The sequence below is a fragment of the Miniopterus schreibersii genome (assembly GCF_964146895.1).
Source record: "Miniopterus schreibersii genome assembly, chromosome: X".
Taxonomy (NCBI): Eukaryota; Metazoa; Chordata; class Mammalia; order Chiroptera; family Miniopteridae; genus Miniopterus; species Miniopterus schreibersii.
Genome location: NC_138104.1, coordinates 50674970 through 50691286, shown reverse-complemented (window position 1 = coordinate 50691286; position 16317 = coordinate 50674970). Strand labels below are relative to the sequence as shown.

General features: G+C 35.1%; 1 protein-coding gene across 1 annotated transcript in view; it reads left to right on the top strand.

The window, feature by feature from the left end:
* The window catches only part of ATP7A (ATPase copper transporting alpha), a 136266-nt gene that overhangs the window by 90751 nt on the left and 29198 nt on the right, over positions 1–16317 (top strand). Inside the window, exons 7-11 of the mRNA XM_081126087.1 lie at positions 477–638; positions 6490–6566; positions 6760–6985; positions 8569–8802; positions 10148–10239. Of these exons, the coding sequence (XP_080982213.1) occupies positions 477–638; positions 6490–6566; positions 6760–6985; positions 8569–8802; positions 10148–10239 (791 nt within the window). The remainder of the gene's footprint in view (positions 1–476; positions 639–6489; positions 6567–6759; positions 6986–8568; positions 8803–10147; positions 10240–16317) is intronic.

The window sequence follows — 16317 nt, the reverse complement described above, 5'->3', positions numbered from 1 at the left end:
CTTTAGTATTTAATATCCAACTGAACTATATATAACCTCACTCAACATATAGGGCAAAAAAATATTTTTAGACAAATGTAGAACACTTTTGTCATCCATTAACGTTCACTAAAAGTAATACTAAAGGTTATGTAATTTAGCAGGATGAAAAAATATCTAGACGGAAGCAAGGCGTTGAATACAAGAAACAATGATTTGTCAAATTCTCTACAATGAGTAGTGACAGGAATAGCGAGACTTTTAATGAGATCCTCTTCTGTGTAACCTGTTGTAGCTGGACCATATCCTTGTTCAATGTGATATAAAAAGTGTTCTAAAAGAGTGTTCTAATTGTCATATTTAAAGCATATTAATAGTGCAGAAAGATCTTGTGTGTTAATCCCATGTTACAAGAGTTATTTTAGTTTAAAGTAATAACTCATGTTTAATGGAGGAAAAAGTATATTTTTGAATAACAATGCACTTGTCTTTAATAGGTGAGAGGAATGACCTGTGCCTCCTGTGTACATAAAATAGAGTCTACCCTCACAAAGCACAGAGGTATTTTCTACTGCTCTGTGGCCCTGGCAACCAACAAAGCACATGTTAAATATGATCCAGAAATTATTGGTCCCAGAGATATTATCCATACAATTGAAGTAAGTGTCAATTTCTATGTTCTTGCCTATTTAATTAACATACTTCTGAATTGGTTCTGTTTCTATCAGAGACAATGAAAAAATCTGATACATTTGGTTACTCTAGACAACATCTGTCTCATAATTTAATGTAAATTTATCTGCCTTTTTTATGGTATTTATCAGGAGGAGGTGGGCAAAGGCATACTGACACTATAAATCAGGAGCAGACTTAAAGTAGAAACACAAGGAATTTTTAAAATACTTAGAAAACGGAAGCAAAATACAATTTGTTACGAGTAAAATTTATGTTAATCACTAAGAAAATGAAGGATCCTGCTAGATGCTTTATTGTTTGTTAGGTCAAAGCAAAGGATGCATTTTTAAGTTAAAGTAAGACATTTAAATGACCAAATCTTTTCCTTTGTTATAAATTCATCTTGTGCTCTTCAGTATATCTTAAGTGGTCGTACATGTGGAAGTGCTTTAAAAGTTTCAGTGTGGTATAGCACTGGTGTTCTAATGATCTAAAGCACATTAATGGTTCAGATAAGATCTTATTAGTGTGGATAATAATGACATTAACATCTTTGTGAAGCTAGCATTATTGAGTATCTACTATGTGTCAGTTACCAAGATTGCCAAGCTTCAACTCTTAATTTCATTCACATAACAGTGCTGTCATCTTCATTTTGGAGGTGAGGAACCTCAGGATAAGAGAAGTTAAGTTACTTGTCCAAGGTCAAATAGCTAGTAGATATCATAGCTGGGATTTGAGCCTAATCTTTCTGACTCCAAAGGTCATGCCTGCTCTTTTCACTGTACTACACTGACAACAAATGTTATATGGCAGTATTTTTCTTAGCACTTGAAAATATAATGTGTTACTGTGTTTGCTCACACTTAGGCGAGGTTTTCTTTTCATATTTTGTTTTATTGAGGAAAATTTTTGTTTGTATTCTTTTTTCTTAATTTCTCCTGAGAGTTCATTACTACTGTATAGAAACACAAAAGATTTCTGTATTTTAATTTTGTGTCCTGCAATTTTACTGAGTTCATTTATTAGTTCTAATAGATTTTGGTGGAGTCTGTAGGGCATTCTATATATGGTATCATGTCTTTTGCAAATAGTGACAGTTTTACTTCTTCCTTTGCAATTTGGATGCCTTTTATTTCTTTTTCTTGTCTGGTGTGGCTAGAACTTCCAATACTATGTAGAATAAAACTGGTGAGAGTGGGTATCCTTGTCTTATTCCTGATCTTAAAGGAAAAGCTTTCAGCTTTTCACGATTGAATGTGATTTTAGCTGTTTGTTATATATGGCCTTTATTATGTTGAGGTATGCTTCCCTTATCCCTGTTTTGCTGAGAGGTATTTTTTTTTTTAATCATAAATGGATGTTGAACTTTGTCAAATGTGTTTTCTGCATCAATTGAAATGATACGATTTTTATGCTTGGGGTTATCGATGTAGTATATCTCATTGATTGATTTGTGGGTATTAGACCATCCTTGTATCCTAGGAATAAATCCCACTTGATCATGGTGTATAATCCTTTCACTGTATTGTTGAATTCAGTTTCCTAATATTTTGTTGAGAATTTTTGCATCTATGTTCATCAGGGATACTGGCCTGTAATTTTCTTTTTTTCTAGTATCTTTGGTTTTAGTATCACAGTAATGCTGACCTCATAGAATGAGTTTGGAAGTGTTCCTTTTTATTTAATTTTTTTGTATAGTTTGAGGAGGATAGGTGTTAATTCTTCTTTAACTGTTTGGCATAATTCACTTGTGAAATCGTTTGGTCCTGGACTTTTGTTTGTTGAGAGGTTTTTGATTACTCCTTTAAATTTGTTGCTAGTAGTTGGACAGTTCAGATTTTCTGTTTCTTCATGGTTCAGTCTTAGAAAACTGTTTTTCTAGAAATTTTTCTGTTTCTTTAGGTTGTCCAATTTGTTGGCATATAATTGTTCATAGTTTTTTTTTTTTAATTTTTAAATTTATTGTTTCCAGTATCACAGATGTCCCACATTCCCCTTCTTTGTCCCCCTGCACAAGGCCACTACCCCACGTCAGGCCTTCACCATACTATTGTCTGTGTGTAAGGGCTATTCATATATGCATATGTCCTTTGATTAATCTCTTCCCATCCCCCCACCTCTTCCCCTCTAAGATCTGTCGGTCTGTTCCATGCATCCATGCCTCTGGACCTATTTTGTTTGTCAGTTTATCTTGTTCATTAGATTCCACATATAAGTGAGATCATGTGATACTTGTCTTTCTCTGACTAGCTTATTTTGCTTAGCATAATAATCTCCAGCTGGCATGAGTCAATGGTTGAGCATCGACCCATGAACCAGGAGATCACAGATTGATTCCCAGTCAGGCCACATGCCCAGTAGGGGGCGTGCAGGAGGCAGCTGATCAGTGATTCTCTCTCATCATTGATGTTTCTATCTCCCTCTCCCTTCCTCTCTCTGAAATCAATTTTAAAAATATTAATAAATAAATAAGAATCTTTGCATGGAACTTCAAAAACAAACAAAAGCATGCAGGTTTTTCAAGTGTAAAACTGCTGCATACTGCATCTAGCATCATCTAGCATTGAGCATTCACCATTCAAAGTATAAAGTCTCTTTCTGTCCCTGTTTATCGCCCCCTTTGTTTATTTTTTCCTTTGTTTCTCTTGCCCTAGGAGATGTACATGGGAAGATACTGCTATGTGAGATGTCTGATATTTTACTGCCTATGTTTTCTTCTAGGATTTTTATGGTTTTGCAATTTATATTTAAGTCTTTTGTCCATTTTGAGTTTATTCTTGTGTGTACTGTAAGTTGATGGCCTTTTTCCTTTTTTTTCTTTCTTACCTGTACCTGTACAGTTTTCCCAGCACCATTTATTGAAGAGGCTGTCTTTACTCCATTTTATGTTCTTGCCTCCTTTATCAAATATTAATTGACCATAATGGAATGGGTCAATTTCTGGGGTCCTGTCCTATTCCATTGATCTATATTCCTGTTCTTGTGCAAATACCAAGCTATTTTGATTACAGTGGCTTTGTGGTATAACTTGATATCTGTTATTGTGATCCCTCCAACTTTGTTCTTCTTTCTCAAGATTGCTGCTGCTATTCGGGATCTTTATTTGTTCCATATAAATTTTTGGAGTATTTGTTGTAGATCTGTGAAATATGCCATTGATATTTTAATAGGCATTGTGTTGAATCTGTAGACTGCTTTGGATAGTAAGGACATTTTAATGATGTTAATTCTTCCAATCAATGAACATGGTATATGCTTCCACTTGTTTGTATCTTCCTCTGTTTCTTTTTTCAATGTCCTATAGTTTCCTTAGTACTACCCGTGTTTTAACTTCTTGGGTAAGTTTATTCCTAGGTATCTTATTTGTTGTTGTTGTTGTTACAATGTAAATGGGAATTTTTTTTTAGTTTCTCTTTCTGAGAGTCATTATTGGTGTGTAAAAATGCCATCAATTTCTGGATGTTAATTTTATATGCTACTTTGCTGAATTCATTTATTAAATCTTGTAGCTTTTTGGTGGAGTCTAGGTTTTTCTGTGTACAATATCATGTCATCTGCAAATGAATGTTTTACTTTCTCCTTTCCAATTTGGATGCCTTTTATTTTTCCTTCTTGTCTGATCACTGTGGCTAGGACTTCCAGTACTATGTTGAATAAGAGTGGTGAAAGTGGACATCCCTGTCATCCTGTTCTTAGGGGAAATGATTTTAGTTTTTCCCCATTGAGTATGATGTTGGCTGTAGGTTTGTCATATATGGCCTTTTGTTATATTGAGGTAGGATTCCTCCATTCCTACTTTGCTGAAAGTTTTTATCAAAAATGGGTGCTGGATTTTGTCAAATGCTTTTTCTGTGTCTATTGTTATGGTCATGTGATTTTTATCCTCCTTTTTGTCTATGTGATGTATCATGTTTATTGATTTCAAAATATTGTCTAAGCCTTGCATGCCTGGAATAAATCCCACTTGGTCATGGTGTATGAACTTTTTAATATATTTCTGGATCTGATTTGCTAATATTTTGTTGATGGTTTTAGCATTTATGTTCATCAAGCATATTGGCCTATAATTTTCTTTCTTTGTAGTATCTTTATCTGCTTTTGTAATTAGGATAATGCTGACCTCATAAAAAAACTTGGAAGTCTTCCCACCTCTTGAATTTTTTGGCATAGTTTGAGGAGGATAGATATTCTTTGAATGTTTGGTAATCTCTCCTGTGAAGCCATCTGGTCTAGGACTTTTGTTTGCTGGGAGGTTTTTGATTACTGCTTTAATTTCATTAGTTGTTACTGGCCTATTCAGGTTTTCTGACTCTTCCTGAGTTTTGGAAGATTGTATGTTTCTACGAATTTGTCCATTTCATACATGTTGTCCAATTTGTTGGCATATAGTTGTTCATAGTATTTTTTTACAGTATTTCGAATTCCTGTGATGTCACTCATTACTTTGCCTCTTTCGTTTCTGATTTTATTTATTTGGGTCCTCTCTCTTTGTTTCTTGATAAGTCTGGCTAAAGGTTCATCAATCTTGTTTATCTTTTAAAGAACTAGCTGTTGGTTTCAGTGATCTTTTGTATTCTGTTTTTAGTATCTATTTCCACTCTGGTCTTTCTTATTTCCTTCCTTCTAATTACCCTGGGCTTTTCTCTTTTTGTGAGTAATTCATTTATATTTTTCATTTAATGAATATAATCTTTTTAAAATATGTTTTTAATTGATTTCAGAGAGAGGAAGGCAGATGGAGGGAGAGATAGAAACATGGATGAGAGAGAAACATATATCAGCTGCCTCCTACACGCCCCCTACTGGGGATCAAGCTCACAACCCTGGCATGCGCCCTGACCTGGCATAGAATCCGTGGCCTCCGGGTGCATGGAACAGTGCTCCACCAACTGAGCCACACCAGCTGGGTAGTCTGGGCTTTTCTTGTTCTCTTTCTAATTCTTTTAGTAGTAGGGTTAGATTGTTTATTTGAGCTTTTTATTGTTTCTTAAGGTAGGCCTATAATGCTATGAACTTCACTCTCAGGATTGCTTTTGTTGTGTCCCACAGATTTTGGTTTGTTGTTGTTCATTTTCATTTGTTTCCAGGAAGATATTTATTTCTCCTTTGATCTCATTGTCAACCCATTCATTGTTTAATTACATGCTCTTTAGCCTCCATGTGTTTGAGTTTTTTGAGTTTTTTATTGTAGTTTATTTCTGTTTTCATGCCGTTGTGATCCGAGAAAGTGCTTGATAAGATTTCAGTCTTCTTGAATTTGTCAAGACTTATTTGTTGTCATGGGGATGTAAAATACAGCATAGGGAATATAGTCAGTAATATTCTAGTAACTATGGTGTCAGATGGATGCAAGATTTATCTGATCACTTTTTAAGTTATGTAATGGCTAATCACTGGGGTTTACGCCTAAAACTAATATAATAATGTATCTCAACTTCAACTGAAAAATAAAAATGATTTTAAAATGGGAAATTAAATAAATAAATAAATAAATAAATAAATAAATAAATGGATGAATGAATGAATGAATGATGGGGACACACACACAAAAGAACCCCTACTGAGGACAGCTGCACTTGAGTTAAATCATTACTTTGAGAACAGTAGGATAAACACTAACTAGAGTGGAGGAGGTACTCATTTTTTTGACGAAAGATTAAAAACTAAGGTAATTAAGAAAGGAACCATATCTTCATTTTTGTATTCCCCACAGTAACTTGCACTTGGTAATTGAATTGAATTGTTCTTAATGACAATACCATGGCTTAGAATTTCTTTATTTAATATTTATACATTCAGTGAAATAATTGTTTTCTCTTGAATTTCCTTTAGAGCTTAGGTTTTGAGGCTTCTTTGGTCAAGAAGGATCGGTCAGCAAGCCACCTAGACCACAAACGAGAAATAAGACAGTAAGTTCTTTTGCAGTGTCAGTGAAAAACAGATTTTGATTCTTTGTTACAAATTTAACATCCTCTGAGCATGTCAGTTTTTACAATATCATCCTTATACTCAGTGGAGTGGTCACAACTTGTATTTATCTCTAGTACATAGAATCTTTAACCACTAGCTACTTAGTAAAATGATTTTTCTTTTCTACATAAGATGGAGACGGTCCTTCCTCGTGAGCCTCTTTTTCTGTATTCCTGTAATGGGACTGATGATATATATGATGGTTATGGACCACCACCTTGCAACTCTTCACCATAGGCAGAACATGAGTCAAGAAGAAATGGTCAACATTCATTCTTCTATGTTCCTAGAGCGCCAGATCCTGCCAGGATTGTCCGTTATGAATTTGCTATCCTTTTTATTTTGCGTACCAGTACAGGTAAGTGAAATGTTAGCAAGTATATTTGTTAATAATGAAAAATAGCTAAAATGCGGCAGGCAAGTCCATTTTCAATTGGAAAGCAGATGTTAGCCAGAAACCTATCATTTTATGTTGGATGCTTTACAAAAATAATCTTAAACTGAGTGGTTAAAGTAAATAATAAATTCCACTTAACCCCTAAGGATATTGTTTAATGACAAAGCAAAGAATAAGAGTTTAATTTGTATTCAGACATGATTTGGCATTCATATCTGCTATTGTATATAAATTTATATTTTAAATTATTACATTCTAACAATAAAATATCCTGAGCCTTTGTAGCCTAAATGGCTCAGTTCTACCGTTGTAACTTTCTAAATAAATTTTCTCTTATAATTAAAAAAATACATTTTGTTTATATATTTAATATCTTAAAATTAATTCTACTTATATTAATGATATTAAATATATTTTGATTTCTTTAGTAATTTATTATATAAAATAAAATAATTCTAATAATTATTAAATTGTATTATTAGTTATATTGTTTTTCCTGGCACTTAAATGTTTTCAACTTTACTTTTGAAATAAACTTACTGTGGAACACTTCCATCTAATAAATGTATTCCTTTTTCTGATCCTTGTAAAAGGCAATAATGATTTTTTAAAAAATCTTAGTGTGTTTCTCTATACCAGGGATGGGGAACCTTATATGGCCTGTGGGCCATATACGGCCTAAGAAATCATTTGGTCTGGCCCTGCCAAGGCAGCCACGGGTGGGACTTGAAATTCAATAAATCTAGGAACTTTTTCATAGCTATTTTTTAAGTTGATAATTTTGTGTGGCCTGTGAATGATGTTATAAATATCCCAGTGGCCCTTGGCAGAAAAAAGGTTTCCCACCCCTGCTCTGTACTAATGAAAAATAAGCTTTTCAGTTATGTATACCAACAATATTAGCCAGCAGATCTAAGAGCTTGTGATATGCCACTTAGGTTGAATTTTGGAAAGGGGGAGATGAGTTTTATGTAGAAAAATCCTTGCCAAAAGAATGTAATTCTTTTCCTACTTTTTGGGTTTTTTTAATGCTTTTTTTTTTTTTTTTTTTAAACATCTTTATTGATTTCAGAGAGAGGAAAGGAGGGGGAGAGAGACAGAAACATCAATGATGAGAGAGTCATTGATCGGCTGCCTAGCCCACAACCCGGGCACGTGCCCCGACCGGGAACTGAACCCCGATCTCCTGGATCCTGGGTCGACCCTCAATCGCTGAGCCATGCCCAGCTGGGCCTTTTCCTAGTTCTTGTTTTTGCTAGGATCAAAGAAAAAATTCTAAGAACTGTCTGAGTTTATATTATGGAATGTCTGTCTATTGGACCATAGAGGACAGCTGCCAAGGGCTTGTACAGCAGTTTGAATCTTTACACACACATGTCTGCTAAAATACAAACTATTGCTTCAGCCTAAAATCTCTCTTTAGTGTTTATGATTTAGATAAAAGCCAAAGGAAGTTAACATTGATACTGTAACTTAATTATTGAGGCATATATGTGAATTTCAGTATCTTTTAAAAAGCAATGATTATTGTTTCTATATTACAGTTTTTTGGAGGCTGGTACTTCTACATTCAGGCCTACAAAGCACTGAAGCATAAAACTGCGAATATGGACGTACTGATTGTGCTGGCCACCACCATTGCATTTGCTTACTCTTTGGTTATTCTTCTGGTCGCAATGTATGAGAGAGCCAGAGTGAACCCTATTACTTTCTTTGACACACCTCCTATGCTATTTGTGTTTATTGCACTAGGCCGGTGGCTGGAGCATATAGCAAAGGTAAAGTGAGAAAAGGTGACATTTGTTAAAATCTTGGGTAGCTAAATGACCATAATATCTTCTAGACAAGTTATTGGAAATATATATTGATTTATATAGTTAATAATTTACTGAAAGAAGTACTTATTTTTGTTTGGCAATATTTTAAGTTAAGTATTTCTTTAGAAGATTTACCAAATTTATGGAATTAATACTGTAGATAGTAGAGTACATCCATGTTTGTTTTAAGAGAGGCATTTAAGAAGCACTTATTTTATTTAATTATATCACATTAATGGAAAAATTGATGTGACCACAGGATTTAAAATAATGATTGAAAAAATTTACCCATAATATCATGCTATAATGGAAATCACTTTCTAATCCTGTTCCACATATGTTTATATTTTTCAGAGTGGCAAAGTTAGTATTACATACCACTTTGTACCCTTAACACTGTATAGTTTTTCCCCCATTTTTGCAGTTTAGATAATTATTTGGCATTTCTGAATAATATTCTGTCAAACCAGCATGCTGTTATTTACTAAACCATTCTGGTTTTGTTCTCAATTAGATGGTTTCCAATTTTTTAATTTTAGGTAACCTTGCATTAAACATATTCATGTCTAATGTTATTTCTATTGAATTGGTATCTTAGGATAAATTACAAAGCATATGGTTAAAAGACATAATTCTTTCTGTGGTTTATGCTATAAGTTGAAACAATTTTTGCCAGTATGGATATGTTAGTGAAGTAGTTTTACTACAACTTCATCAGCATTGACTCCTATCTAAATTCTTGAAATGGTATCATAGAGTTGCTTTAGTTTGCATTTATTCCATTAATAGCAGGGATAAACATTTTTCCACACATCAGGTATTATATTTCTTCTTTAAATTTTTTTACTGATTTTTGAGAGAGAAAGAGAGCAAGAGAGCGCAATATCGATTTGTTGTTCCACCCATTTATGTTCCCACTGTTTGGGTGCTTTTTGCATGTGCCCTGACTGGAGATCGAAACCACAACCTTGGTGTAGCAGGAAAATGCTCTGACCAACTGAGTTACCCATCCAGGGCTTATATTTCTTCTTAAATAATTGCCTATTCATGTCCTTTGCCTGTGTACCTGTTGGGTTCCTGATGTTTTTCTTATTAATTTACATTATTTACTTATAAATTATAGCTAATTATAAAATTTACATTTTGTTTACTTCATATTTTTGAAGTGAAATCTCTTCTGATTTAAACTAATTAATATTCCTAAAGCTGTCTTGTGGGTAAATATTAAAGATTATATCTTTATTATAGGTAAGACCTGGGCTTTTTCTTGCATAGTATTGTTGACTTTTTTTTTCTTAATTTATAGGGCAAAACATCAGAGGCTCTTGCCAAGCTAATTTCACTACAAGCTACAGAAGCAACTATTGTAACTCTTGATTCTGATAATATCCTCTTGAGGTATTTATCTTCATTCTTCCCACTTTTCTTTTTAACTCCTTATGAAAATATCAAATATACACAGAAGTAGAGAGTAGAGTATAATGAATGCACATAATTCATCTCCTAGATTTAACAGTTATTCACATTTTGCCACATATTACTTCATCTATACATTCTATACATTCTATCTTTCTTACTCTTATTGCAGTAGTTCTTTTTTCTTTTTATTAAATTTATTGGGGTGACAGTGGTTAATATGGACATATAGGTTTCAGATGTGGGTTTCTATGTTACAAGATCTGTATATTGCTCTGTGTGCCCACCACCCAAAGTCATATCTTCTCCCGTCACCATATATTAAGCCTCCCTTCATTCCCACCCCCTAACCCCCTCCCCTCTGGTAACCAGCTTTTTTGTTTGTGTCCACGAGTTTCAGTTTTATACCCCACATATGAGTGAAATCATATTAGCTTTTTCTGACTGACTTATTTCACTTAGCATAATATTCTCAGGGTCCATCCATGTTGTCGCAAATTACAGTATTTCATCTTTTCTTATGACTGAGTAGTATTCCATTGTGTATATGTATCCAGTCCTCTATTGCAGGACACTTTGATTGTTTCCATGTCTTGGCCACCATGAATAATGCTGCATTTAACATAGGGGTGAATATATCTTTGCAAATACATGTTTTCGAGTTTTTGGGGTATATGGTAGCTCTATTCTTAATTTTTTGAGGAATCACCAGACTGCTTTCCATAGTGGTTGTACCATCTACATTCCCACCAGCAGTGAATGAGGGTTCCCTTTTCTCCACAACCTCTCCAACACCTGTTATTGCTTGTCTTGTTGATAATAGATATTCTAACAGGTGTGAGGTGGTGTATCTGCCCATATACACGTGGTTTTATATCTGGGCTCTCTATTCTGTTCCACTGATCTGTGTGTCTGTTTCTGTGCCAGTACCAAGCTGTTTTGATTATCGTAGCTCTGTAGTATAATTTGAAGTCAGGTAGTGTGATACCTCCAGTTTCGTTTGTTTTTCTCAGGATTGCTTTGGCTATTTGGGGTCTTTTGTGGTTCTATACGAATCTGATGATTTCTCATTCTATTTCTTTTTAAAATGACATTGGTATTTTGATGGGGATTGCATTAAATTTGTATATTGTTTGGGGTAATATGGCCATTTTAACTATGTTGATTCTCCCAATCCATGGACTCGGGGTATTTTTCCATTTTGTTGTGTCTTTTTCAGACTCTTTTAATAATGCTTTGTAGTTTTCAGTATATAAGTCTTTCATGTTCTTTGTTAAGCTTATTCCTAGGTATTTTATTCTTTTGGTTGCAATTGCTAAAGGAATTTTTTTTTTCATTTCTTTTTCTGAAGTTTTGTTGTTAGTATACAGGAAGGCAATGGATTTTTATACAGTGATTTTGTATCCTGCAACTTTACTGTCTTTATTGTTTCTAATAGTTTTTTTGTGGAGTCTTTAGGGTTTTCTAAATACAGGATCATGTCATCCGCAAAAAGTGACAGTTTTACTTCTTCCTTCCCAATTTGCATGCCTTTTATTTCTTTCTCTTGCCTTATTGCTCTGGCTAGGACTTCTAGAACTGTGTTGAATAAGAGTGGTGAGAGTGAGCATCTTTGTCTTGTTCCTGATCTTAGAGGAAAAAGCTTTCAGTTTTTCACCATTGAGTATGATATTAGCTGAGGGTTTATCATATATGGACTTTATTATGTTAAGATACTTCCTTTCTATTCCTACTTTATTGAGTGTTTTAATCATAAATGAATGTTGTATCTTATCAAATGCTTTTTCTGCATCTATTGAGATCATATGATGTTTATTCTTTCTTTTGTTACTGTGGTGTATTAAATTGGTTTACGTATGTTGAACCATCCTTGTGGCCCTGGAATGAGCCCCACTTCATTGTGATGTATTATTTTTCTGATGTACTGCTGTATTCGATTTGCTAGTATTTTAAGATTTTTGCACCTGTATTCCTCAGAGATATTGGTCTGTAGTTTTCTTTTTTTGTGTGTTTTCCTTTCCAGGTTTTGGTATCAGGGTTATATTGGCCTCATAAAATGTGTTAGGAAGTATTACCTCTTCTTCATTTTTTTGGACGAGTTTGAGAAGGTTAAGTTTTAAATCTTCTTTGAATGTTTGGTACAATTCACTGGGAAAGCCATCTGGTTCTGGGAGGTTTTCGATGGTTGTTTCAATTTCCTCACTGCTGATCACTGTATTTTGATTTTTCAGTTCTTTGTGATTTAGTCTAGGAAGGTTATACATTTCTAGGAACTTATCCATTTCTTCTAGGTTGTTGAATTTGGTGTCGTATAGTCTTTCATAATATTCCAGAAAGATCTTTTGTATATCTGTGATGTGTGTGGTGACTTCTCTCTCATTTCTGATTTTGTTTATATGGGTCTTTTCCCTTTTTTCCTTAGTGAGTCTAGCCAGCGGTTTGTCCATTTTTATTAATCTTTTTTTAAAAAACAGCTCTTTTATTAATTTTTTGTATGGTCTTGTTCTGCATTTCATTCAATTCTGCTCTGAGTTTTATGATTTCCTTTCTTCTGCTGACTTTGGGTTTCTTTTGTTCTTCTTTTTCTAGTTCTTTAAGATGTGATGTTTGGTTGTTTACTTGGGATTTCTCATTTCCTGAGATAGCCCTGTAATGATATAAACTTCCCTGTTATTAGTGCTTTTGCTGCATCCCAGAAATTTGGATATGTTATACTGTTGTTCTCATTTGCGTCGCTATATCTTTTGATCTCATCTTTTATTTATTCTTTGACCCAGTCATTTTTTAGTACTATGTTATTTAATCTCCATGTATTTGTCAGTTTTTGTACTTCCTTTTTGCAGTTGATTTCTGATTTCAAGGCATCGTGTTCAGAGAATATGCTTGGTATAATTTCAGTCTTCTTGAACTTGATGCTATTTCTGTGACCCAACATATGGTCTATCCTTGAAAATGTTCCATGTGCCCTGGAGAAGAATGTATAATCTGATGTTCTGGGATGAAAGGCTCTCTCTAAATATCAATTATGTCCATTTGATCTAGCATTTCATTTAAGGCCAATATTTCTTTATTGATTTTCTGTTTGGTTGATCTGTCTAGAACTGTCAATGCAGTATTAAGGTCCCCAACTGTGATTGTGTTTTGATCTGTTTCTCCCTTTAGTGCTGTGAGTAGTTGCTTTATATATTTTGGTGCTCCCTGGTTGGGTGCATATATATTAAGAAGTGTTACGTGTTCTTGATTTAGTGTCCCCTTTATCTAAAGTGTCCATCTTGTCTCTTGTTATCTTTGTTGACTTGAATTCTATTTTGTCAGATATAAGTATGGCTACACCTGCTTTTCAGTGGATGTTATTTGCTTGGAGAATCATTTTCCACTCTTTTACTTTGAATCTACCTTTGTCTTTGCAGCTTAGATGTGTCTCTTGTAGGCAGCATACGGTTGGGTTTTGTTTTTTGATCCGCTCTGCTACTCGGTGCCTCTTTATTGGTGAATTCAGACCATTTACATTTAGGGTAGTTCTTGATGTATGGGGATTACCTATAGCCATTTTATCTTTTGTTTTCTGGTAGCTCTGTGCCTTCATTGGTTCTTTTCCTTTGTACTTCTTTCTGTTGTTTTTGTTTGGTGGTGTTTCATACTTCTTTCCTCTGTGTCCTCTTTAAGCTATGTGTCCTGATTTGGGGATTTTTGTGTGTGGTTACGATTAGGTTTATAAAACATAAAGTTGCAAATATACAATAATTTTTTTTTTCTTTTGAGTTCATCTGATGTTTATCCTCCTCTGCCAGTTCAGATCTTTACTCCCTCCCCCTTAATTTTTTTGTTGTCACAAATTATCCCTGTTTGTGCTCTAAGTTTTTCGGTGATCTTACTCGTAGTGTTGTGACCTTATGTTCTTTTTCAGCTACCTCTTGAGTATTTCCTGCAATTGAGGTTTTCTGGTAATAAAGTCTTTCAGCTTCTATATGTCTGGGAACATCTTTATTTCTCCTTCATATTTAAAAGATAATTTTGCTGGATATGTTATTTGTGGCTGGTAATTTCTCTTTCAGATGTTTGAATATTTGGTTCCACTCTCTTCTGGCTTGTAGGGTTTCTGCTGAGAAGTCGAATGAAATTCTGATGGGTTTTCCTTTTTAGGTCACTTTTTCTTTTCCCAGGTTGCTTTGAGAATTTTTCTTTGTCATTAATTTTTGACAGTTTTAATACAATGTGCCTTGGAGAGGGCCTCTTTGGATTGAGGTAACTAGGTGTTCTGTTTACTTCTTGGATTTGAGGATCTAGTTCTTTCCATAGTTTTGGGAAGTTCTCATCCACTATTTGTTTGAATAGGCTCTCTGTTCCCTTCTCCCTCTCTTCTTCTTCCAGAATGCCTATAATTCTAATATTGCTTTTTTCTGATGGAGTCAGACAGTTCTTTTAGAGCTCTTTCATTTTTCTTTATGCTCAGGTCTCGCTCTCTTTCCTTCTCCGTCATTTATAGACTCCTATTTTTGATATCACTAATTATTTCTTCCATCTGGTTTACTCTGTTTTCGATGCTCGGTAGCTCATTCCTAATCTCCTTAATTGCATGCTTCATTTCCAGGGTTTCTAATTGGTTCTTTTTTAAAGTTTCAGTCTCTTTGGTAAAGTACTCGTTTTGTTCGTTGATTTATTTTCTGAGTGCACTGAATTGCCTGTCTGTATTTTCTCGCATCTCATTGAGTATTTTCAGAACTGCAATCTTGTAATCTCTGTCATTTATATCGCTTATTTCCTTGTGTTCCAGCTTGCCTTTGAGGGATTTTTCATTTTCTTTCTGATTATTCTCGTTACCGTGGCTATTCATGGTATTTTCTACTATCCTTTGTCTAGACGTAAATATCTCTTCTACAGCAGCATTCTCTGAAGAAGTCTTCCTACTGTTTTCCTGCAGATGGCGCTGAATCGCAAGATTTTTTACCTTTGTGATCTCCCAGCCTTGAGGCTTCCATCAGACAGTACAGCAGAGCTGCTTGGGGGTGGGATTTGTTTTGCCCTCACTTTAATGGCACCCTGACCTACTCTGTAGAGTCCCTCCCCAAGCACCAAACCCAAGGATCAGTCACACAGGGAATCAGTGGTTCCTCTGCAATAACTCTTTGTTTACAGATAAAATTTCCTCGACCTGACACAGGGCAATGGGAGGTGAGTTTTGGGAGTCCAAGGGGTGGCAGGGCTTTGTGGTTCTGTTTCTTTTTTAAAAAAAATATATCTTTATTGATTTTAGAGAGAGGAAAGGAGGGGGAGAGAGAGAGATAGAAACATCAATGATGAGAGAGTCATTGATCGAGCCCGCAACACGGGCATGTGCCCTGACCAGGAATCAAACCCCGATCACCTGGATCCTAGGTCGATGCTCAACCGCTGAGCCATGCCCGGCCGGGCAGTGGTTGTGTTTCTTTGTCAGAATCACCGCCGCCTGACAGTGGATATCCGCACTGCAGAACCCCATGCTCTGCCAGGCATCTGCTGGCTCAGTAACTGTTCTGTCTGCTTGCCCTGTTGGACTGGCCTCCATAGCTCTCTGTTCCTCCCAGCTGAAGGAAGCACCTCCTGCCACTGGCTTTCTCACCTCTCCCAGCCAGGCCGCAACCTCTTGACTGCTATGCTGTGTCTGAGGACCATCCCAGCTTTTCTCCCTTCTTGTCTCCCTGCTTATTCCCGGTTGCCCACCTTTAGATGTTTCGGTGTGCAGATCTCTCAGGCGTGCCTCTATATTGAGTAGGGAATTCTTTGTTGAATTATTGTTGATTAACTTGTTGAAATTTCAAGGGGAGAGGCCAACGGGATCTCTCATGCTGCCATTCCTCTGATGTCACTCTCCTGCAGTATGTTTTAAAGTAAATTCCAATCATATCATTTTACTGCTAAATATTTCTGTAGTATCTCTAAAAAAGGACATACCTTATGTAACTGTAAGACCATATTGCATCTAAGAAAATGAACAAAAACTCCTTAATATCATCTACTATGCAGTCTCTATACACAGTTCTCCTGTTGTTCCATAATGTTTTAAGTTTCATTGTTTGAAAT